Raw genomic sequence first — 23,937 nt, 5'->3', positions numbered from 1 at the left:
ATACTCCCATCATACTCCATTAGAAAATGCACTCGGTAGGAACTGTGTAACCCAGGAGCAAGACGAAAGAATGCTCACTTTACTGAATTATTCATTTAAAGTAGCACCATGGAACAAACAGGACGTTCACTTTCAGTAAATAGCCCCAACTAACATGGTCATATCATATTAGGTGATTAAATAAGATTATATTGTGTATTTAATGTACTCTACTGAAATATGGCACACATATTTTTTTCAATATTTTTCAATATGATCACCAAATCAGAAAGATTTCCGAAGGATCATGTGACACTGATAAAAATCCAGCTTCAATCACAGAAATAAATGTCATCTTCAAAGGTTTTAAAATAGAAAACAGTTCTTTTAAATTTTAATAATGTTTCACGATATTAACAAATTTACTGTATTTTTTTAATCAAATAAATGCAGCTTTGGTGGGCATGACAGACTTCTTTTGAAAACATTACAAAACATTTTATGATTGATTGTGTATAGTGCACTCACACAAGAACAATGATGACAATAATTCCTCTTTTAATGTAAAATGACATACAGTACGTGGCAGGAAATGCATTGGTGAATTCCTAAAAATTATTAAATGATTTAAATTCCATTATTAATTGTAAACACAAACTTGCAATACTGCAATAAAAGAAAAAATATAATACAGCCAATGTAATAATATTTACAAAGGTTAATGTCTCTATAATTTAAATGAAATGCTTCTTAATGCATCTGAAGTTCTGAGGCAGTCCTTACACTGAGATAAAGACAGGAACAATCATTAAATTATAAAGAAACAACATTGATTATCATATAACTGTGGTGAATATCTTAAATATCAAAAGCACATAACAGACCATATTGGCTTCCAGTGAACTGTTGGATCCTGATCAGTGCAACAGACAGATCTGCTTTGTTCATCCAAGAGGATTATACAATATTAAACAAATATCTTTTTAATATAAAGTTATGGCATTATGAAACAATCTAAAAATGCTGGCAAAGTTTTCAAAATGACGAATTCCTAAAAATAGTCCACTGTGTCTGGATCTGTTGAGAGATACGGCTTCCTGTAAAACAAATGAGAGAAACACAGATTCATTTAAATTACACTTCATTTCAATATTTATTCTCCTTTTAGATTTTGACGCAAAGCATGCTTAAAACTTGAAATCTGCTGAAACTCAGATTAATGCTTTTTATATTAAGTACAATTTGCTTTCATAATATTTCATAATATTTATTAAATTAATTTAAACTGTTTGGTGAATGTAGTCGATCTCTAAAATTGTTGTTAAAGACGAAGAATATCGATGTAATAGCTGTAGTTCTTGTATAATAAATATTTGTATTGAAATTGAACAAAAATCTGGTGTATAGTAATGTCAGATACCTTATTTATTTATGTATGCATGTACATTTTTGACAAAATTACCTGTTGGATTTTAAGGAATTTATTCTGTAATGTCCAACTCAAACGATCATTTTATTAAGAGAGCGTGGTTATTTTTCATTGTGCTGTTTAGAATTATTTTTAGAGTTTACTGTAGACATTTGTGGAGTAATCTATAAACCTTTGTGTGTTTGTATATTATATCAGTCTTCACCAGTGCTGTTATATTCCAACAACAACTGCAAAGAATCCATTTCCAGATTGGTTTAAGTCATGCTCTTACTCCCGTGCTGATGTGGCTTCAGATACTCTCCGTTTATGTTTACATAAACCTTCATTTGTCATTCCTGACATCACCTAGCCTTTGTGTAGCCTGCTGCTCCCCTAAAGCGCTCGATCCTGGGAAAAACACGGTCTGCGTGACGTAAGTTTGCATTCCTGGCTCATGGACTCTGTTCCCAGCGAGAGCGAGACGGAGAGCACACAAGAGTCCCTCCTCGTCCACACACGCCTGCTGTAATCAACACCAGATGTCCCGGCGGGTCAGAAGTCAGCAGACACAGCCTCGACAGAATGACACAGTCTGTGTTTGTGTCTGTGTTAGTAAGCAAGTGCATGTGGTCGGTGTTTGTGTAAGAGCCGTGCTGATGATGATGTGCAGGTCAACAGACAATACTGCTGTTTATTAATCTGTCAGAGGTCCACTTCACGTCTATTTGACAATCTAGGCACTTGACAAGAGTGTGCCATGTTATTTATGTGTTTTATTATTACAATAATCAGAAATATATTCCTTGAGCAGCAAATCAGTTTATTAAAAGATCATGTGACACTGAAGACTGGAGGAATGATGCTGGAAATACAGCTGCACATCACTGAAATAAATTAAACTTTAATAGATATTCACACAGAAAACAGCTGTTTGGAAGTGGAATATTTTTTCACGATATTACATTTTGTTCTGTATTTTTTATTAAATGAATGCAGCTTTTGTGAGCAGAAGAGACTCAAACCTCAAACCTTTGAATGGTCTCAATATGAACTGAGACACTATCATTACTTAAGTGGACTGTAAGGTCTAGATACATTTTTTTTTTACTAATAATTATTTCTACTGGCTGCAGAATGTCATTGCTTTTGTAGTTTTTGCACATCCCAACATCAAATGTAGTGTCTTTTTGCTCCTTTTTCCTGGTTATCTACAAAGCATCAGCATGAAATATTAAATGTGTATCATATCTCCACTAAGAAACCCAACCTCAACCCATCTATTTTAGAGAACTACAGACCAGTTTCCCTTCTTCCTTTCATTGCAAAAACACTTGAACGAGCTGTGTTCAAACAAGTCTCTACATTTCTCACACACAACAACCTCCTTGACAGCAACCAATCTGGCTTCAGAAGTGGACATTCAACGGAGACTGCCTTGCTCTCAGTTGTTGAAGCTCTAAGACTGGCAAGAGCAGAATCCAAATCTTCAGTACTTATCCTGCTTGATCTGTCCGCTGCTTTTGACACAGTTAATCACCAGATCCTCCTATCAACCCTACTGGCGAAAGGCATCTCAGGAACCACACTTCAATGGTTTGAGTCTTACCAATCAGATAGGTCCTTCAAAGTATCTTGGAGAGGTGAGGTGCCCAAGTCTCAACATCTAACTACTGGGGTGCCTCAGGGCTCAGTTCTTGGACCACTTCTCTTCTCTGTCTACATGGCATCATTAGGTTCTGTCATTCAGAAACATGGCTTTTCATACCACTGCTATGCTGATGACACTCAACTCTACCTCTCATTCCATCCTGATGATCCGACGGTAGCTATTCACATCTCAGCTTGTCTAACAGACGTTTCTTCCTGGATGATGGACCATCACCTTCAACTCAACCTTGCCAAGACAGAACTGCTTGTGATTCCAGCAAACCCATCGTTCCATCACAATTTCACCATCAAGCTAGGCACATCAACCATAAGTCCTTCAAAAACAGCTAGAAGCCTTGGAGTTATGATTGATGATCAGCTGACTTTCTCAGACCACATTGCTAAAACTGTCCGGTCCTGCAGATCTGCTTTATTCAACATCAAGAAGATCAAGCCCTTTCTTTCGGATCATGCTGCACAACTCCTTGTTCAAGCTCTTGTTCTGTCCAGGCTGGACTATTGCAATGTCTTCCAGCCAGTTCTATCAAACCTTTACAATTAATCCAGAACGTGGCAGAAAGATTAATATTTAATGAGCCAAAAAGAATACACGTCACACCTCTGTTTATCAATTTGCACTGGCTTCCAACAGCTGCTCGCATAAAATTCAAGGCATTGATGTTTGCCTACAAAACTACCACTAGCTCTGCACCCATTTACCTAAATTCATTACTTCAGACTTATGTGCCTCTAGAAGCTTGCGTTCTGCAAGTGAACGTCACTTGATTGTGCCATCCCAAAGAAACACAAAATCACTTTTACAGATTTTTAAATTAAATGTTCCCTCCTGGTGGAATGACCTCCCCAACTCAATCCCAGCAGCTGAGTCCTTAACCATCTTCAAGAATCGGCTTAAAACCCATCTCTTCCATCTTCATTTGACCCTCTAACTTTAACACTCACTATTCTAATTCTATTCTTAAAAAATCTAACTAGCTTTCTAATCTTTTTGTATTCTATTTTCTTTTCATTTATTATGCAATTGTATATGTATGTGTGTGTGTATGTGTAAAGACCTCTAACTAGCTTGCTCTATTCTTTTATTTTTTATTCTATCGGTTTTCTTTTTATTTATTATATTATTTAAAATCCCATGCTACGTGTACTGTGTTAACCTAACTGAGACTTGTTATAGCACTTATATATATCATTGCTCTTTTTGTTGTTTTTGGTTGCTTCCACTGTCTTCATCTGTAAGTCGCTTTGGATAAAAGCGTTTGCTAAATGAATAAATGTAAATGTAAATGTAAAGATCATAGTTCAGATTGCATGACATTAACAATGTTCTCAATAAAGGAATGATCACAACATGGCAGTTTCACTAAAGTATGCCCAGGGAACTCTGATCCTGACCGACTCAGAGGGGCTTTCCTCTGGAAATAAAGAAGGAGGTAACCTTATGTCATTTGACAGCTCCAGGAAATGATGCCTTACACATTACATTACAGCGTGTGACGCATGTGAACGCATGATGTTTTCATGTCTTGTCTTGCCACACTTCCCAGTGAGTCATGTGTGTTTTCCCCTTTCAAATCAGCACAGCTTTATCACATCCAGTGCTGCGGACCCCCGTTCTGTTCAAGTTTCATGTGACTGATATGAAGCCAGTGTTCGCTCTTCTGCATTTACTGTACAGTTTTGAAATGTTATCACAACACACTTTGCCCATCTGGGTAAGCCACATATTTGCTAAAAGGAACTAAGAAAGAAACTAAACTACTGAAATGCAGCCAGCAGATAGAAACACAACATGCTCTTAAAAGCCTGTACTTACATTGACACCTTTTCGTGGTCTTCATGATCCAGATTAGGATCTTCTTTAGTATCTTTAAAAGAAAAAATAGATGAGAAAACATGATAAAAAGTTCTTATCACACACTGTTTTCCTTCATTTATCGCTGAGTTGCCTTCTAAGGAACTGTTAAAAATGAAGTAAATATGAGTGTGTCTGTGTGCATGCATGTGTGTGTGTGTGTGTGTGTGTGTGTGTGTGTGTAAGTGTGTTTTGTGAAGTAAAGCAGTTTACAAATGCATCTTAGTAGGTTTAAACACTGATTTACTAATGTGCATCCATTCAGATTTTTTCCTATAACAGACTGTTATCACGCTCACCTTCAGGTTTAATGCACATCTTTAAACCCAATGTTTTTGGCTCTGTTTCGGTGTCTGTCTTTGTTTCTGTCTCTGTCTCTGTAGTCGGCTCTGAGTCACTGCTTGGTGTGGAGACTACATCCAAGAAACAGATGAACAAGATTTAAGTAAAGGCTCAATTTCCAAGCTAGAGAGTGTAAAGTATAAATGGATATTTTATCATCTGAGAAGATGAATACGTACTCCAACGCCTGTCATCTCCAGAGCCGTCCCCATGATTATCTTTAAAGCAATGAATAAATCATGAAAAAACATGGAAACAAGCATTGATACATAAAACATTATCTCTGTACATTAGTTATATGGCCTTTGATGTGTCTGCACAATGATATTTGTTACAATCAGGTTAATATTTTATATATAAATGTTTTTTTAAGGAAAGCTATTCTCTTCTAATATTGTGAAATATTGATATAATGTAAATCATCAGTTTTCTGTGTGAATCTGTGTTAAAGTGTAATGTATTTCTGTGATGCTCCGCTGTATTTTCAGCATCATTCCTCCAGTCTTCAGTGTCACATGATCTTCAGAAATCATGAAAATATGATGATTTAAGAAACATTTCTAATTATTATCAATGTTGAAAACAGTTGTGCTGCACAATATTTTTGTGGAACTGTAATACACTAATTTCAGAATGATTTGTTCTTTGAATACTTTTCAAAAGAATATCATTTATGTGAAAAAAACAACTTTACAACATTATAAATGTCTTTACTATCGCTTTTGATAAATTTAATGAATTCTTGATGAATAAAATTATTAATTTCTTTATAAATAAATACATTGTACTAACTGCAAAGTTTTGAATGGTGTATATATTATAAATCAATTAGTACATGAAAATTAAATTAAATCCGGGGGGGGGGTGATATATGTAAAATTTTATATCTTGACATCCATATTTTTACGATTATAGATAGATAGACAGACAGACAGATAAATAGATAGATATCTTTGGCTCACATTTAACAAAAACCCACCAGTTCACGATCTCAACAGATTAGGATTGGGTGACATGCCAATCAGCTAATTAACTAAAAACACCTTCAAAATGGTCTCAGACAGTCATTGAGACCCTTCACAAGGAGTCTAAGTCACAAACATTCATTGCCAAAGAAGCTGGCTGTTCACAGAGTGCTGTATCCAAGCATGTTAACAGAAAGTTGAGATACATTTCACACTGTGGGGTTAATTCTGAAAACGTTTCAGAGGTTTTCACATCCGGGAACACAAGTCTATCAGTGGTTTCTGGTTTAAGAGATGCTCTGAATCTGAGATATGACGCACTACCGCTTAAAAATCTTTCAGATTACAGAAGCACTTCTCGGTTAGTTTAGCAGGAGGAATTAAATTAGTACGGGGACGTTAATCTTCATTTTAAACAATACTAATATTGCACAGCCCTAATTATATGTAGTTGATTCTTACCTGGGTTTTCTTCTTCAACCTCTGCTTTGAGAACTAACACTGTTTAAATGTAGAAACAGATTTATGAGTGAAGCATAAAACAAACACATGGCAGACATAATGTACAAACTATTGCTTCAAACTTAAATCTTTTCTAAAAATAAGGTCCATGATTCTCTCCTTTTCAAACAGTGCATCTTATATAATCCTTAAAAGTAAATATTAGAACCTAAAATGAACATATTAATAGCTAAATGTATTTTGAAACATCCCTGTGAGAACTTAAACTCATTGTTTTCTAGAGAAGCAATGACCACAAAAACAGTGAATTAGCAGAATGTGTTTGGAAACGTTTACATCACATCGAATAGAAATCATCAGGTGATCATCATCAGCAGATACTCACAGCCTTCAGAGATATACTCTCTATCTTCATTGTCTTCACATTGAACTGTAATGAGATGCAACTTAATTACTTTACACATTTAAGAAGTGACTTTAAAGAAGCTTCATCTAGAGTTTTATACGAGGTTCAGCTGAGGCCTGTTTCAGTTCAGAAAGATGTTTTCTGAGCATCAGTCTCCAAATCTACCAGAGATTACAAACAGTCAGTTTTTCCATTATTAATAAAGACTAATTTAATGGTTCATTAATATTCATTTAACTATAAGCATGTTTGTTCATTAAACAGTATCTAATTTTTATGTTGACTACTAACATTAAGTGTTAAAAGTGTTGTTTTTATGTTAGCTGTTATATTAACTACTATAAACATATAATATGTCACTGGGAAGTGTTACTAAAGTCATCTACCTTTAATTTATAAAAGCACAACTAATTCTGTATTTAATGTGAAAGTGACTGGAAAGTGTGACCAACATCTCAACGTCTCAACTAAAACATAACCTTTATAATGCATATCAAAATTCATATTCAGAAGAGAGATAGTGTGAGATAAAAAGGAGGAAACGAATAATCAGCAACGAGGAAACAAGAGGAAGATAGATTTGTCCTGAACTGATATCTGGGACATTCTAAAATGCTTAAAGTGGCTTAATCTACTAGTACAGTGCTATTAACTGACTAAAGCCACTAAACATTATACTAATATAGTATACAACTCGTTTAATAGCACGTGAAGCCTTTTCCTTCCATAGAAAACTATCATAAGGCTTCACGTGCTATTAAACGAGTTGCATTCAAATTAAGGACTCATCTGATTTTTTCGTACATAGTATAATTTATTAGTATAATGTTTAGTCAGTTAATATCGCTGTATTAGTAGATTAAGCCACTTTAAGCGTTTTAGAATGTCACTATTATCTCTGTTCGTCGGCAAAGACGAGAGCTGTTTTGTACTTTGCATGAAAACAAATCCAACTAAATGAGTCAAAGAACTAGTTTTAAACTGATCTGATCACCGTCTATATTTTATCATTGTGCATTGTGGTCAAAAGAAGTCTGAAATGTTTTGACGAATGGAGCAGACAGAAGAGTAACTCTAGGTGAATAGGGAAAATAAAAGAGAGAGAGAGAGAGAGAGAGAGAGGATTCAACATAAAACTGTGAGCACCTACCAGATCCAGTCCAGCTAGCTGTCAATACCAAAAGCAGGAATAGTGTAGGATTCATGTCCCAGAGTCATCGGTGGAAGCACTAGACAGAGACCTAAGCTGTGTCCCAAAGTTGAGTGTGCACATTTCGTAAAGCAGCCCTCCGAAGTGCGTGAGATGCTCCGCCTTTGCAGGATTTCCTAATTTCTCCACCAAGTGTTGGCGATTACAGCTCTGTCGCACAGCAACGGTGTGAGATGAGAGCTGGAGAGAGACAACCCTGCCAGGATGGTTTTTGTTTCTATGTTTTACGTCATAATGCAGGAGACTGTGATATACAAGACCGACGCAAGGTAAGTTACACTGGTTTGCTGCTTCCTTTGTTTGATTACAACTTTAAATGCAGGTAGCCTACTGGTTTGGAGCTTACTTGAGTAAATGAATGATACATATGAAAAACTACAACACACATACACACAGCAGTTCAAATGCTGACTGATATCTTACAAAGGTGCGATTTTATGTAGTTTATTGTCTTGACCAAGGTAGGCAGTCAAAAATGAAAAGTCTGTGATCCTTTGCTCACCCTTAAGTTGTTCCAGGTCTGGAAAGTTCATTTTCTGGTGAGCTATCCCTTTAGCTAAGGTTTTAAATATGACTAGCGGATTTTCATCAATATGATTTTGGTAATTACTAAAAATAGTTTACTAAAGTATCTATCTCAATATTTATTGTAGGTACTAATTATACCCTTGTACTGCAGGATAAAGCTGAATATGGCAGCACTGGACATGTTTCTGATGTCTTTGCTCTGAGCAGCAAGCCCCTGACAGAGCTGCTGGATCTTCTGAGAAGTGCCACAGTCTAGACCCTGGTGTTTCTCTTCTGTCTGCCAGTGGTACATCATACAGATGGTCTCCAGAGAGTTTGACATGTGCCTCGTTCCACTGTCACCGAATTGTGCTCCGAGTCTCTGAGGTGGTGCTGGCCATTCACCAAAGATTCACCTCCTGAATACATGGAGGCAGGGCTGGGCCAAGTTGTAAAAGATACTTTCAATTATGTATAGAGCAATTTGTTTTAATGTGTAAAAAAAATAAGCTGCATTAAAAAAAATGAACGTGTCATGACTCATGAGTCCGGACACGGTGTTCCTCCCTCTCACCACCAGAGGGCGCCACTTCCCCATCTCCCGGACTCATTCACCGTAACACTACACACCTGGTCCACTCTGCACACCTGTTGCATCCACTCACACACAGCTGTTCCCGATTATATATTCTTGACACAACGTACAGAAGTACTTCTCTTTTATTTACACGTGAAAGTGCAAAACAAAAATGGACAGAAGAGTACCCAGGCTCCTTTACAAATAAATTACACACAATACATTAGGGTATACAACTTATTCACTTCATTTTTAAGTCTGCAGCCGCCTGCAGGAAACACAGAAGAAGAGAAAAAATGTGAAGGACAGTCGACGACCTAGCAACCTCAGTTCTGGAGGGTTGGCTTGTTGGTGATCCTTCCCAAATTATGCCCACATTCCCCAACAGTGTAATGGAGCAAAGAATCACACGACAAGGGGAATTCAATAGAGGGTTGGACTCCCAATCGAAGGGTTGTGGGTTCTAGCCTCGGGCCGGACAGAATTGTGGGTGGGGGGAGTGCATGAACAGTTCTCTCTCCACCTTCAATACCACGACTTAGGTCACTGTGTGTGTGTGTGTGTTCACTGCTCTGTGTGTGTGCATTTCGGATGGGTTAAATGCAGAGCACAAATTCTGAGTATGGGTCACCATACTTGGCTGAATGTCACTTCACTTTCACTTTTTCACTTTCAAATATTTATGTTGTTTTGCACATTGAAAAAAAATGTATAACCTCTCAGATATAAATGTACTTTACAATCTCAACAGTAAAAGTACTAGTAAATAAATATTGATATTGATACAGATTTTTTCCTTCAAGTTTCCGAAAGCCATTCAATCTGAAATATAGTTTAAAAAGTTCCAAATAGATTAAAAAAATAAAACAATCTGTAATTTGGAATCATTAATGCATGAGTACTTCACGAATCATTCCAAAACTCAACTGTACATGCACATATTCCCCTGATATCAACAGGGATCTGAAACCAAAACAGACCGGACAAGACTTGGAGAAGGAAAACTGGAATGACTTCCATCTGCTGAAGTTTTCCACGGCTGTCAACCTGAACTGAACTCTTGCTTAAAGCTGTGTTTAGTTCCAAGCCTCACTCAAAGATAAACAATGTGCTTTCATACTCCCATCATACTCCATTAGAAAATGCACTCGGTAGGAACTGTGTAACCCAGGAGCAAGACGAAAGAATGCTCACTTTACTGAATTATTCATTTAAAGGTGCACCATGGAACAAACAGGACGTTCACTTTCAGTAAATAGCCCCAACCAACATGGTCATATCATATTAGGTGATTAAATAAGATTATATTGTGTATTTTTACATTGTTACAAAATAATACAAATATTTCAATATATATTTGGTAAAATGTATCACAGTTTGCACAAAAATATCAAGCACCAAAACTGTTTTCATCTGTCTTAAAAATAAGAAAATCACCAAATCAGAAAGATTTCTGAAGGATCATGTGACACTGATAAAAATCCAGCTTCGATCACAGAAATAAATGACATCTTAAAAGGTTTTAAAATAGAAAACAGTTCTTTTAAATTGTAATAATGTTTCACAATATTACAGTTTTTTTCAATCGCTAACAAGCGCTTAACCATTCTTCAGATACTTTTTCTAAACTCTTAACACAGACTCACACCTACAAAACACAATTGGCCAAATGGATAATTTTCTTCTCAAAAACACATTTTGTTAAATATATACTAAATCTTAATTTCAAAATAGAACACATCTTTCTCTGCACACACCAACTTTACCAAAACACTGGAAATCTGACTCAAAATTAAATTATTCTGTCAAAGAATAACACTTGTTTTCACCTCAAAAGGTACATGCAGTCAATCAAAGTACACCAGGTTTCAAAATACTGGCTATTGTTGACATTACAAAAACTGCATAGACTTTTCAGTCTCAGTTTTACAGGTATTTGCATGCAAAACATGCAATTCACTGTTTTACACTAAATTTCTTGGTTAGGAACTGTATGTCCAAATGTACAGTAATGTTCACATTCAAAAGCATTCCAGTAAAAAGCTATTTTTTTCCTTTACTGTTTACTGCAGGAGGTACAGTAGAAACACGGTATGATAGAACAGAAAAGTTTTGACAGTATTGCTTACAGTGGACAAAATATCCATGAAACACATAAGAGCATTCTGAACAAAAAAACAACAACAGCAAAAAGCCCAGATAAAAAGGGGGGGGGGATAAAAACAATCTCTCACTGCTCCTCTCACTGCTCCTGCTCCTCTCACTGCTCCTCTCACTGCTCATGCTCCTCTCACTGCTCCTGCTCCTCTCACTGCTCCTCTCACTGCTCCTCTCACTGCTCCTCTCACTGCTCCTCTCACTGCTCCTGCTCCTCTCACTGCTCCTGCTCCTCTCACTGCTCCTCTCACTGCTCCTGCTCCTCTCACTGCTCCTCTCACTGCTCCTCTCACTGCTCCTGCTCCTCTCACTGCTCCTCTCACTGCTCATGCTCCTCTCACTGCTCCTGCTCCTCTCACTGCTCCTGCTCCTCTCACTGCTCCTCTCACTGCTCATGCTCCTCTCACTGCTCCTGCTCCTCTCACTGCTCCTCTCACTGCTCCTCTCACTGCTCCTCTCACTGCTCCTCTCACTGCTCCTGCTCCTCTCACTGCATCTCTCACTGCTCCTCTCACTGCTCATGCTCCTCTCACTGCTCCTGCTCCTCTCACTGCTCCTCTCACTGCTCCTCTCACTGCTCCTGCTCCTCTCACTGCTCCTGCTCCTCTCACTGCTCCTCTCACTGCTCATGCTCCTCTCACTGCTCCTCTCACTGCTCCTGCTCCTCTCACTGCTCCTCTCACTGCTCATGCTCCTCTCACTGCTCCTCTCACTGCTCATGCTCCTCTCACTGCTCCTCTCACTGCTCCTGCTCCTCTCACTGCTCCTCTCACTGCTCATGCTCCTCTCACTGCTCCTCTCACTGCTCCTGCTCCTCTCACTGCTCCTCTCACTGCTCATGCTCCTCTCACTGCTCCTGCTCCTCTCACTGCTCCTCTCACTGCTCCTCTCACTGCTCCTCTCACTGCTCCTCTCACTGCTCATGCTCCTCTCACTGCTCCTGCTCCTCTCACTGCTCCTCTCACTGCTCCTCTCACTGCTCCTGCTCCTCTCACTGCTCCTCTCACTGCTCCTCTCACTGCTCATGCTCCTCTCACTGCTCCTGCTCCTCTCACTGCTCCTCTCACTGCTCCTCTCACTGCTCATGCTCCTCTCACTGCTCCTGCTCCTCTCACTGCTCCTCTCACTGCTCCTGCTCCTCTCACTGCTCCTCTCACTGCTCCTCTCACTGCTCCTGCTCCTCTCACTGCCCCTGCTCCTCTCACTGCATCTTTCACTGCTCCTGCTCCACTCACTGCTCCTGCTCCTCTCACTGCTCCACTCACTCCATCTCTCACTGCTCCTGCTCCTCTCACTGCATCTATCACTGCTCCTGCTCCTCTCACTGCATCTCTCACTGCTCATGCTCCTCTCACTTCTCCTGCTCCTCTCACTGCTCCTGCTCCTCTCACTGCTCCTGCTCCTCTCACTGCTCATGCTCCTCTCACTGCTCCTGCTCCTCTCACTGCTCATGCTCTTCTTCCTGGGCCCCTTGCTCTTACTCTTCCTCGTCCATACATTACAGTGTTTCTCTTTTTCTGTTTCTGTTTCCAAAAACATCACTCTTCAAAGTCCTCCTTTTATTGTATAAGTTTATGGTCTAAAAAATAACCCCTGCCATTGAGTCTAAGCCAGATTGGAATCAGTTGTGGTTGGCCCAATTTACACAACATAAATCAGCTAAGATAAATTGTTTTTGAACCGATATCATTGCAGAAGCAGAGGTTTTTATACTGTATCTAAGGTTTGGAACATTGTTTTTGCTATTGTGGGATGTTGTGTGTTAACATTTGTAAATACTACAAAATCGATCCATAATTTTGTTGGGAGGTATAGCTTGTCTGTTCAGAAAATGTAAGCATTGTGGAAATGTGTTCAATGACTCCATATTGTGTGAAAACGACATGAAATGTGTGAATGGTATGGCCACAATAGACAGATGCTGTGCTAATTGTGTTTAGAGTTTTGAAAATGTGACAACTGCTTGGACAAATGCTTGTTAGCGACTGAAAAAAACTGTAACGAGTTTACTGTATTTTTTTAATCAAATAAATGCAGCTTTGGTGAGCATGAGAGACTTCTTTTGAAAACATTACAAAACATCTTATGATCGATTGTGTATAGTGCACTCACACAAGAACAATGATGACAATAATTCCTCTTTTAATGTAAAATGACATACAGTACGTGGCAGGAAATGCATTGGTGAAATCCTAAAAATTATTAAATGATTTAAATTCCATTATTAATTGTAAACACAAACTTGCAATACTGCAAATAAAAGAAAAAATATAATACAGCCAATGTAATAATATTTACAAAGGTTAATGTCTCTATAATTTAAATGAAATGCTTCTTAATGCATCTGAAGTTCTGAGGCAGTCCTTACACTGAGATAAAGACAGGAACAATCATTAAATTATAAAGAAACAACATTGATTATCATATAACTGTGGTGAATATCTTAAATATCAAAAGCACATAAAAGACCATATTGGCTTCCAGTGAACTGTTGGATCCTGATCAGTGCAACAGACAGATCTGCTTTGTTCATCCAAGAGGATTATACAATATTAAACAAATATCTTTTTAATATAAAGTTATGGCATTATGAAACAATCTAAAAATGCTGGCAAAGTTTTCAAAATGACGAATTCCTAAAAATAGTCCACTGTGTCTGGATCTGTTGAGAGATACGGCTTCCTGTAAAACAAATGAGAGAAACACAGATTCATTTAAATTACACTTCATTTCAATATTTATTCTCCTTTTAGATTTTGACGCAAAGCATGCTTAAAACTTGAACTCAGATTCAAGCTTTTTATATTAAGTACAATTTACCTTCAGAATATTTCAATCATACAAACTAATTTTATTAAATTAATTTAAACTGTTTGGTGAATGTACTCGATCTCTTAAACTTTTGTTAAAGACGAAGAATATCGATGTAATAGCTGTAGTTCTTGTATAATAAATATTTGTATTGAAATTGAACAAAAATCTAGTGTATAAAAAAAAATAAAAAAAATGATGTCAGATACCTTATTTATTTATGTATGCATGTACATTTTTGACAAAATTCCCTGTTGGATTTTAAGGAATTTATTCTGTAATGTCCAACTCAAACGATCATTTTATTAAGAGAGCGTGGTTATTTTTCATTGTGCTGTTTAGAATTATTTTTAGAGTTTACTGTAGACATTTGTGGAGTAATCAATAAACCTTTGTGTGTTTGTATATTATATCAGTCTTCACCAGTGCTGTTATATTCCAACAACAACTGCAAAGAATCCGTTTCCAGATTGGTTTAGGTCATGCTCTTACTCCCGTGCTGATGTGGCTTCAGATACTCTCCGTTTATGTTTACATAAACCTTCATTTGTCATTCCTGACATCACCTAGCCTTTGTGTAGCCTGCTGCTCCCCTAAAGCGCTCGATCCTGGGAAAAACACGGTCTGCGTGACGTAAGTTTGCATTCCTGGCTCATGGACTCTGTTCCCAGCGAGAGCGAGACGGAGAGCACACAAGAGTCCCTCCTCGTCCACACACGCCTGCTGTAATCAACACCAGATGTCCCGGCGGGTCAGAAGTCAGCAGACACAGCCTCGACAGAATGACACAGTCTGTGTTTGTGTCTGTGTTAGTAAGCAAGTGCATGTGGTCGGTGTTTGTGTAAGAGCCGTGCTGATGATGATGTGCAGGTCAACAGACAATACTGCTGTTTATTAATCTGTCAGAGGTCCACTTCACGTCTATTTGACAATCTAGGCACTTGACAAGAGTGTGCCATGTTATTTATGTGTTTTATTATTACAATAATCAGAAAAAAATTCCTTGAGCAGCAAATCAGTTTATTAAAAGATCATGTGACACTGAAGACTGGAGGAATGATGCTGGAAATACAGCTGCACATCACAGAAATAAATTACTCTTTAACAGAGACTTTTCACATAGAAAACAATTTTACCTTTTTTTTTTTTTTTTATAAATGCAGCTTTTGTGACCAGAAAAAGACTTCTTTAAAAACAATTAAATGCATAAATCTTTTTAACCTCAAACCTTTGAATGGTACATTATTATTATTATTATTATTATTATTCACACTGATTGCGTTCCATAAACAGTCTCAATATGGACTGAGACACTATTATTACTTAAGTGGACTGTAAGGTCTAGATAATAGTTTTTTTTAGACTAATAACTATTTCTACTGGAAGCAGAATGTCATTGATGTTGGGATGTGCAAAAACTACAAAAGCAAATGTAGTGTCTTTTTGCTCCTTCTTCCTGGTTATCTACAAAGCATCAGCATGAAATATTAAATGTGTATCATATTACAGTTCAGATCTCAATAAAGGAATGATCACAACATAGTTTCACTAAAGTATGCACAGGGAACTCTGATCCTGACTCGACTCAGAGGGGCTTTCCTCTGGAAATAAAGGAGGAGGTAACCTTATGTCATTTGACAGCTCCAGGAAATGATGCCTTACACATTACATTACAGGGTGTGACGCATGTGAACGCATGATGTCTTCATGCCTTGTCTTGCCACACTTCCCAGTGAATCATGTGTGTTTTCCCCTTTCAAATCAGCACAGTTTTATCACATCCAGTGCTGCGGACCCCCGTTCTGTTCAAGTTTCATGTGACTGATATGAAGCCAGTGTTTCGTTGTACAGTTTTGAAATGTTATCACAACCGTTTATGTCTAAGACTCTTCGCCATTACTCGGAAACAACCTGAATTCAGCCTGAAATATGACGTGTGAATGTAAATAATCAAGAAATGCACGACATCTGTTACAGATCTGTGCTGAAAATGTAATATTTGCAAGCTAGTGCAATGAGTTTCCTGTTATAACCACTAGACAGCTGTCCATGTACTGTGAATATGTGCTGACTATGTTCTAGAAATTGTGTAGTTTTCACCAGGTTTGGACTAAGTCTTGCATAAAGGAGGGAGTAATAATTCTACTGTACTTACTTAAATTCTATTCATTATATTTGGCCAGTGTCCACTTTCTTGCCTCCATCTGCAAGCAAACGATGAAAAGATAGATTCTTCTTGTTAAAAGCTTTAAACCAAACATGTTACACAACATTAAATCATTTATATAACAGTTAATGTAATAGTTCTGGTGAAAAATGTTGGTTTAAGTGTGAATAAGTTTAAGAAAGCTGACATCAAGTAAATATCAAGTAAAGTTTCTTTGAGCATTTGAATGTTTTTAGTGCAATGGCTCCCCCTTCTGGTCAAAACTTTACTGAATTCAATAAAAACTAAAGCATGTTGATCTGCAAAATACTAAAACACAACATTGTTAGAGCATGTATGTGTAAAATTAATATATTTGAATTGCATATAAAATGCATGTCTTTTAAATTGATATGATGCATATTTGTTAGTCATACAGAAACAATTAAGATTTCTGTAATAGTACTAATAAAATAAATATGTTTAAAAAAAACAATAACCAGGTTTATACATTATCAGATATATTATTGTTGCTGCTTGTTTGCTATATTTAAACCACATTCATGCTTTTTACAAAATAAAATATATTTTATTATGAGGCTAAGCAATATGAATAAATGCATTTTGAAAATATGATTTAAATATAAAATTAAGTAGATGCAAATATTTAATAATACACTACTGCACTTTTTTTGAGTGCAGAAATAGTTTTACTATTCATGCATGACTGTTTATTTACAATAACACTGTGTAATCCAAATTAATGGAATTTTTTATATGCAATCCAAGGATATAAATCATAAATGTAGGCCTAAATATTTATTAATTTATTAATTAAATATTTATTATTTATTATTATTTTTTTTAGAGCAGATTTTAATTTTTTCCAGCACCTGTGGTTTGGATTAATCACTTTAAATGTGCAATATCTGACTCACACCCAGGTCCAGATATAAACCGTGACTCAGAGTCAGAAGAATACTAACAGATGTTTAGTGGTTACCTTTGGCCATCCAGTTTTCTAGATCTTCCATTTCCAGCTCCATTACTGATGGGATGTCATCATCAAACATGGGCCTGAGGGGAAAACACACATTTATACTCATGTTTGTATTCATTTTATTATCATGCATAAATGTCAGACAGTAAATTTCTATCAGATGCATAAAAAAGGCATGCAGGCATTTCTTTTTTAAATAAGCTGTGTTTATGTGGGCAGTTTATTATGAGGTGGAATTTATTTTTGCATGCCTATGGCAGATTTTTATCTTTAAAGAGGAACCAACTAACAGTGAGCAGCTTTTGTGCAGCATCATTACTAATAAGTGTGAACAACAGTCTGAACTGCCAAAACACAAGAGCCATTTAAAAGTTATGTTGTCTTAAAAGAACAGTTCACCCAAAAATGAAAAGTTGCTTATTTTCTCACTCTCATCAGATGAGTTTGTTTCTACGTCAGGTTTTTTTAAATGCAGCATTGCATCAGTGTCTCATCAACACAAGTGTTATTATGGATTATAGAAATCATCTTAATGCTGGATGTGTTTCATCTTTTGTCTTCTCCAGATGTTCACTGATGGACTGGAGTGCTGTGGATTATTGGGATGTTTTTATCAGACTCTCATTCTGACGGCACCCATTCACTGCAGAGCATCCATTGATGAGACACTGATGCGATGCTACATTTCTACAAACCTGATGAAACTCATCTACATCTTTGATGACCCGAGGAGGAGTACATTTTAATTTCTGGATGAACTATTCTTTTAATTGTGTACAAGGCTACACTATTATGTAATTGCTTAATGTTTGAAAATAAATACTGAGGGTATGGTCTTAAATTCAAAGTCATTGAAAAATTGTCTTAAAAAGACGTTTTTAGCATACTTTTTTGTATGCATATTTTTTTGTACCCAAGTTCATTGTGGGTTTTATGTGTCTTACACAAATGCACATTCGTACACACACACACACACACACACACTGGCTTTGCACATCTGTGTAAGCCACATATTTGCTAAAAGGAACTAAGAAACAAACTAAACTACTGAAACGCAGCCAGCAGATAGAAACACAACATGCTCTTAAAAGCCTGTACTTACATTGGCACTTTTTCGTGGTCTTCATGATCCAGATAAGGATCTTCTTTAGTTTCTTTGGAAAACAAAAAAGATGAGAAAACATGATAAAAAATGATGTTTTCCTTCATTTATCGCTGAGTTTGAGCTGCTTTCTAGTGAACTGTAAACAATGAAAGGAGAAAGGAAATATATTTGATATATATAAGTCTCAGAGCGAGTGTGTGGGTGTGAGTGCGTGCGTGTGTGTGTGTGTGTTTGTGTGTGTGCGAGTGTGTGTATGTGTGTGTGTGTGTGTGTGTGTGTGTGTTTGTGTGTGTGCGAGTGTGTGTATGTGTGTGTGTGTGTGTGTGTGCGAGCGAGTGTGTGTGCGTGCGAGTGTGTGTGTGTGTGTGTGTGTTTGTGTGCGTGCGAGTGTGTGTGTGTGTGTGTGTGTGTGCGAGTGTGTGTGTTTGTGTGCGTGCGAGTGTGTGTGTGTGTGTGTGTGTGTTTGTGTGCGTGCGAGTGTGTGTGTGTGTGTGTGTGTTTGTTTGTGTGCGTGCGAGTGTGTGTGCATGCGAGTGTGTGTGTGTGTGTGTGTGCGTGCGAGTGTGTGTGTTTGTGCATGCGAGTGTGTGTGTGTGTGCGAGCGAGCGAGTGTGTGTGTATGTTTGTGTGTGTGCGTGTGTGTGTGTGCTAGCGAGTGTATATATGTGAGTGAGTGTGTGTGTGTGTGTGTGTGTGTTTGTGCTAGCGAGTGTATATATGTGAGTGTGTGTGTGTGTGTGTGTGAGAGAGAGAGAGTGTGTGTGTGTGTGTGTGTGTGTGTGTGTGTGTGTATCATATCAGGACACAACTCTGTATAATGTCATGGGTATGACACAGGTATTACAAGGAGAGGGTGACTTATGAGCACATAACCCATGTCCCCATTTTTCAAAACACTTATAAATCATACAGAATGAGTTTTTTTGAGAAAGTAAAAATGCACAAAGTTTCCTGTGAGGGTTAGGGTTAGGTGTAGGGTTGGTGAAGGGCCATAGAATATACAGTTTCTACAGAATAAAAACCATTACACCTGTGGGATGAACTTTACACAAAAACAAACGTGTGTGTGTGTGTGTGTGTGTGTGAGAGAGAGAGAGAGAGAAGTAAAGCAGAGTATACAAATGCGTCTCAGTAGGTTTAGTAAACATTTACTAATGTGCATCCATTCAGATTTCTTCCTAACAGACTGTTATCACGTTCACCTTCAGGTTTTATGCACATCTGTAAATATTTGTGTCTTTCAGATAAACACGTAAACACCGCACTAGCTGATGTTTTTACTGGTTATTTAGAGTCTGTAAGTCTATTAGTTTGAATGCACTTAACATACCAGCTCTTATTCTCCTCCTGCGGTAGATGATGACTACACACACGATCACAGTGATGATGACGAGTGTGAGAACCAGAGGAATGATGATCATGATTACTGGGTTGAGATCCTCAATGTCTGCGTCTGTCACTGTCTTTGGCTCTGCGTCTGCGTCTGTATTTGTCTCTTTCTCTTTCTCTGTAGTCGGCTCTGATTCCTGATTATTAACTGAGTCACTGCTTGGTGTGGAGACTACATCCAAGAAACCTACAGCAGAACAAGATTTAAGTTAAACTTTTTAGAAAAGTCACTGTAAAAGTAGATCAGATAAAGCTTAAAATGGTTATTTTATCATCTGAGAAGATGAATACGTACTCGAGCGCCTGCCATCTCCAGAGCCGTCCCCATGATTATCTTTAAAGCAATGAATAAATCATGAAAAAACATGGAAACAAGCATTGATACATAAAACATTATCTCTGTACATTAGTTATATGGCCTTTGATGTGTCTGCACAATGATATTTGTTACAATCAGGTTCATATTTTATATATAAATGTTTTTTAAGGAATGCTCTTCTCTTCTAATATTGTGAAATATTGATATAATGTAAATCATCTGTTTTCTGTGTGAATCTGTGTTAAAGTGTAATGTATTTCTGTGACGCTCCGCTGTATTTTCAGCATCATTCCTCAGTCTTCAGTGTCACATGATCTTCAGAAATCATGAAAATATGATGATTTAAGAAACATTTCTGATTATTATCAATGTTGAAAACAGTTGTGCTGCACAATATTTTTGTGGAACTGTAATACACTAATTTCAGAATGTAAACGTAATTCCGAGACATTTCACACTGTGGGGTTAATTCTGCAAACGTGCACTGTAAAAAATAAGTGTAATTTTAACTGTAAAATTTTGTAAAAACGCTACGGAAAAAAACTGATAATAGGTTAACAGGAAGTTCCCTTACTATATACAGGGAAAAACTGTAAAAGATCTAACAAAGCATTTAATGTAAATTTACAGTAAAATTCTGTTAATTATACAGCTTTTAGAAGTAAAAAAAGAACAAATCAATGTATAATTTACAGTCTAAAACTGTAAACTGATATTCCCAGAATTCCCTGCGTGACACTCCACGTTTGAAAGTATTTTGTTTAAATAATCATGTTTTTAAATAGTTCTTGTTATCAGTTATGTACATTTGAGCTTTATGTTACATCTTCTGTTGCTTAATGAAAGTTTTTTGCATTATTTAAGTATCACGTGTGTTACCATGATGGTGTTTTGTGTTTCCATAAATGTGCACCTTCTATATGTTAATATATACTTCTGCTTGTGGTGAAGCTACTTGTGATGAGCTTTGATACTTCATGTGGCTTTCTCTTATTCAGTACCATCTTTATTATTATGGTGGTTGTCAGTATTTTTCAAGGTACAAAACAGATTTAATTTTGTGTGTTGTTGAATTTACTGGTTTATATTCACATTTTCTTGTTTGTAAATTACAGCTTTATATTGTAAAATTAACAGTTTTTGACGTAAATGTGTTTACAGTTTTCTGTATTTTTACAAAATTATTCTGGCAACCACAGCTGCCAAAAAGTTTTTGTAAAAACAACAATAATTTTTTTACAGTGTGGGAACACAAGTCTATCAGTGGTTTCTGGTTTAAGAGATGCTCTGAGTCTGAGACATGACACACTTTTGCTAAAAACTCTTTCAGATTACAGAAGCACTTCTTGGTTAATTTAGCAGGAGAAACGTTAATCTTAATTTTAAACGATATTGGGTATTGTCATTTGACATCAATCATTCTGTTATCACCATAATATTACTAAGATCTGATATATTGCACAGCCCTAATTATATCAATTTGATTCTTACCTGGGTTTTCTTCTTCACCCTCTGCTTTGACATCTAACACTGTTTAAATGTAGAAACAGATTTATGAGTGAAGCATAAAACAAACACATGGCAGACATAATGTACAAACTATTGCTTCAAACTTAAATCTTTTCTAAAAATAAGGTCCATGATTCTCTCCTTTTCAAACAGTGCATCTTATATAATCCTTAAAAGTAATTATTAGAACCTAAAATGAACATATTAAAATGTCTTTTGAAACATCCCTTTGAGAACTTAAACTCATTGTTTTATAGAGAAGCAATAACCACAAAAACAGTGAATTAGAGAAGTCTGTAACATCGGATAGAAATGATCAGGTGATCATCATCAGCAGATACTCACAGCCTTCAGTCTCTGTCTCTTCATTGTCTTCACATTGAACTGTAATGAGATGCAACTTAATTACTTTACACATTTAAGAAGTGACTTTAAAGAAGCTTCATCTAGAGTTTTATACGAGGTTCAGCTGAGGCCTGTTTCAGTTCAGAAAGATGTTTTCTGAGCATCAGTCTCCAAATCTACCAGAGATTACAAACAGTCTGTTTTTCCATTATTAATAAAGACTCATTTAATGGTTCATTAACATTCATTTAACTATAAGCATGTTTGTTCATTAAACAGTATCTAATTTTTATGTTGACTACTAACATTAAGATGTTAAAAGTGTTGTTTTTATGTTAGCTGTTATATTAACTACTATAAACACATAATACGTCACTGGGAAGAGTTACTAAAGACATCTACCTTTAATTTATAAAAGCACAACTAATTCTGTGTTTAATGTGAAAGTGACTGGAAAGTGTGAGCAACATCTCAACGTCTCAACTAAAACATAACCTTTATAATGCATATCAAAATTCATATTCAGCTACAAGAGAAGTGTGAGATAAAAAGGAGGAAACGAATAATCAGCAACGAGGAAACAAGAGGAAGATAGATTTGTCCTGATATTATCTCTGTTCGTCGGCAACGACGAGAGCTGTTTTGTGCTTTGCATTAAAACAAATCCAACTAAATGAGTCAAAGAACTAGTTATAAGCTGATCTGATCACCTTGTCTATTTTATCATTGTGCATTGTGGTCAAGAGATATGACAGGTCATTTGAATGTGCTCAGTCTAAAATGTTTTGACGAGGAGAGCAGTCAGAAGAGAGTTACTGTAGGTGTAGCTGGGGAAAATAAAAGAGAGCGAGAGAGAGAGAGATAGGATTCAACATAAAACTGTGAGCACCTACCAGGTCCAGTCCAGCTAGCTGTCAATACCAGAAGCAGGAATAGTGTAGGATTCATCCTCGATGGAAGCACTAGACAGTGAGCCAGACTCAGTGCATAGTGACGCCTTCATGACATCCTGCTTCCTCTTTCAGACCTGATTCACCTTCCTAAGAAAAAAACACACACCCTCTCGTTCTCTCCCTCGGATGTGATGCAATCAAGCAGTGAGCTTGTTACCACAAGCCAAGCTGTTTCTGAGTTAGCTGTGAAAACACATTCCTGCGAATATGGTGTGTGATCTTGAGGGTAAAACCAGAAGAGATCAGTAAACAGCTTTAGACACAAAGACTTTAAACAGACTGAGAGAGAAATGTGAAATGTGTGAGTGTATACACCGCTACAGCGGTCTCGGTCAAAACATGTTACAGACTTCATTACATAAAAATGCAAATAACTCTATGAATACATGAGTAGATTTTTGTAGCATGTGGATTTTAAGAAACTGAAGCTGTCAGGGCCACGATGTTATAAATAACTGAGTATTATCATGGTGCAAATATATAAGTACATGAATACCACAGAGTGAGATCTGTTGGATATATATATATATATATATATATATATATATATATATATATATATATATATATATATATATATATATATATATATATATATATATATATATATATATATATTTATATATTTATATATTTATATATATATTTTTTAAGATTATTGTAAAAAATAACAAAATCACAGTATTAAATTATATTTAAAAATCTCAAGTTTTAGTAACAGTATTGCAAATATTGCTAAATGAATTAACCTCATATAAAAATGTAATCTATATTGATATTATATATATTGGGTCTCCGTATACAATTTGAATCTTAAACAAACA

General features: G+C 36.6%; 1 protein-coding gene across 4 annotated transcripts; it reads right to left on the bottom strand.

The window, feature by feature from the left end:
• Positions 1-520: 520 nt before the first annotated feature.
• Positions 521-23,336, bottom strand: LOC127953300 (transmembrane protein 154). Of its 4 annotated transcripts, XR_008153160.1 has the most exons (10): positions 23,054-23,336; positions 22,161-22,199; positions 21,798-21,836; positions 20,283-20,321; positions 19,929-20,174; positions 18,596-18,647; positions 17,497-17,570; positions 16,503-16,551; positions 15,576-15,811; positions 1,089-2,419 (listed from the first exon to the last, which is right to left on the bottom strand). XR_008153160.1 is itself a non-coding variant. In XM_052552561.1 (9 exons), the coding sequence occupies exons 1-8, from the start codon at positions 23,106-23,108 to the stop codon at positions 16,517-16,519; spliced, it is 579 nt and encodes a 192-aa protein (XP_052408521.1). In that variant the 5' UTR covers positions 23,109-23,331; the 3' UTR covers positions 521-1,076; positions 16,503-16,516. The 4 variants fall into 4 exon arrangements, 3 of the variants coding, with proteins under 3 accessions (XP_052408521.1, XP_052408624.1, XP_052408435.1); XM_052552561.1 differs by lacking the exons at positions 1,089-2,419; positions 15,576-15,811 and adding an exon at positions 521-1,076 and having other exon boundaries at positions 23,054-23,331; XM_052552664.1 differs by lacking the exon at positions 15,576-15,811 and having other exon boundaries at positions 1,089-2,598.
• Between the last annotated feature and the right edge of the window lie 601 nt (positions 23,337-23,937).

The sequence above is a fragment of the Carassius gibelio genome, chromosome A1, assembly GCF_023724105.1.
Source record: "Carassius gibelio isolate Cgi1373 ecotype wild population from Czech Republic chromosome A1, carGib1.2-hapl.c, whole genome shotgun sequence".
Taxonomy (NCBI): Eukaryota; Metazoa; Chordata; class Actinopteri; order Cypriniformes; family Cyprinidae; genus Carassius; species Carassius gibelio.
This window is presented reverse-complemented; position numbering and strand designations above follow the sequence as displayed.

Coding starts and splice junctions, on each gene's coding strand:
- LOC127953300 (XM_052552664.1), bottom strand. CDS start 23,108: ATGAATCCTACACTATTCCTGCTTCTGGTATTGACAGCTAGCTGGACT. Junction 20,322..21,797: donor GGGTGAAGAAGAAAACCCAG/GTAAGAATCAAA, acceptor ATTGCTTTAAAG/ATAATCATGGGGACGGCTCT. Junction 18,648..19,928: donor CAGGAGGAGAATAAGAGCTG/GTATGTTAAGTG, acceptor TGTTTTCCAAAG/AAACTAAAGAAGATCCTTAT.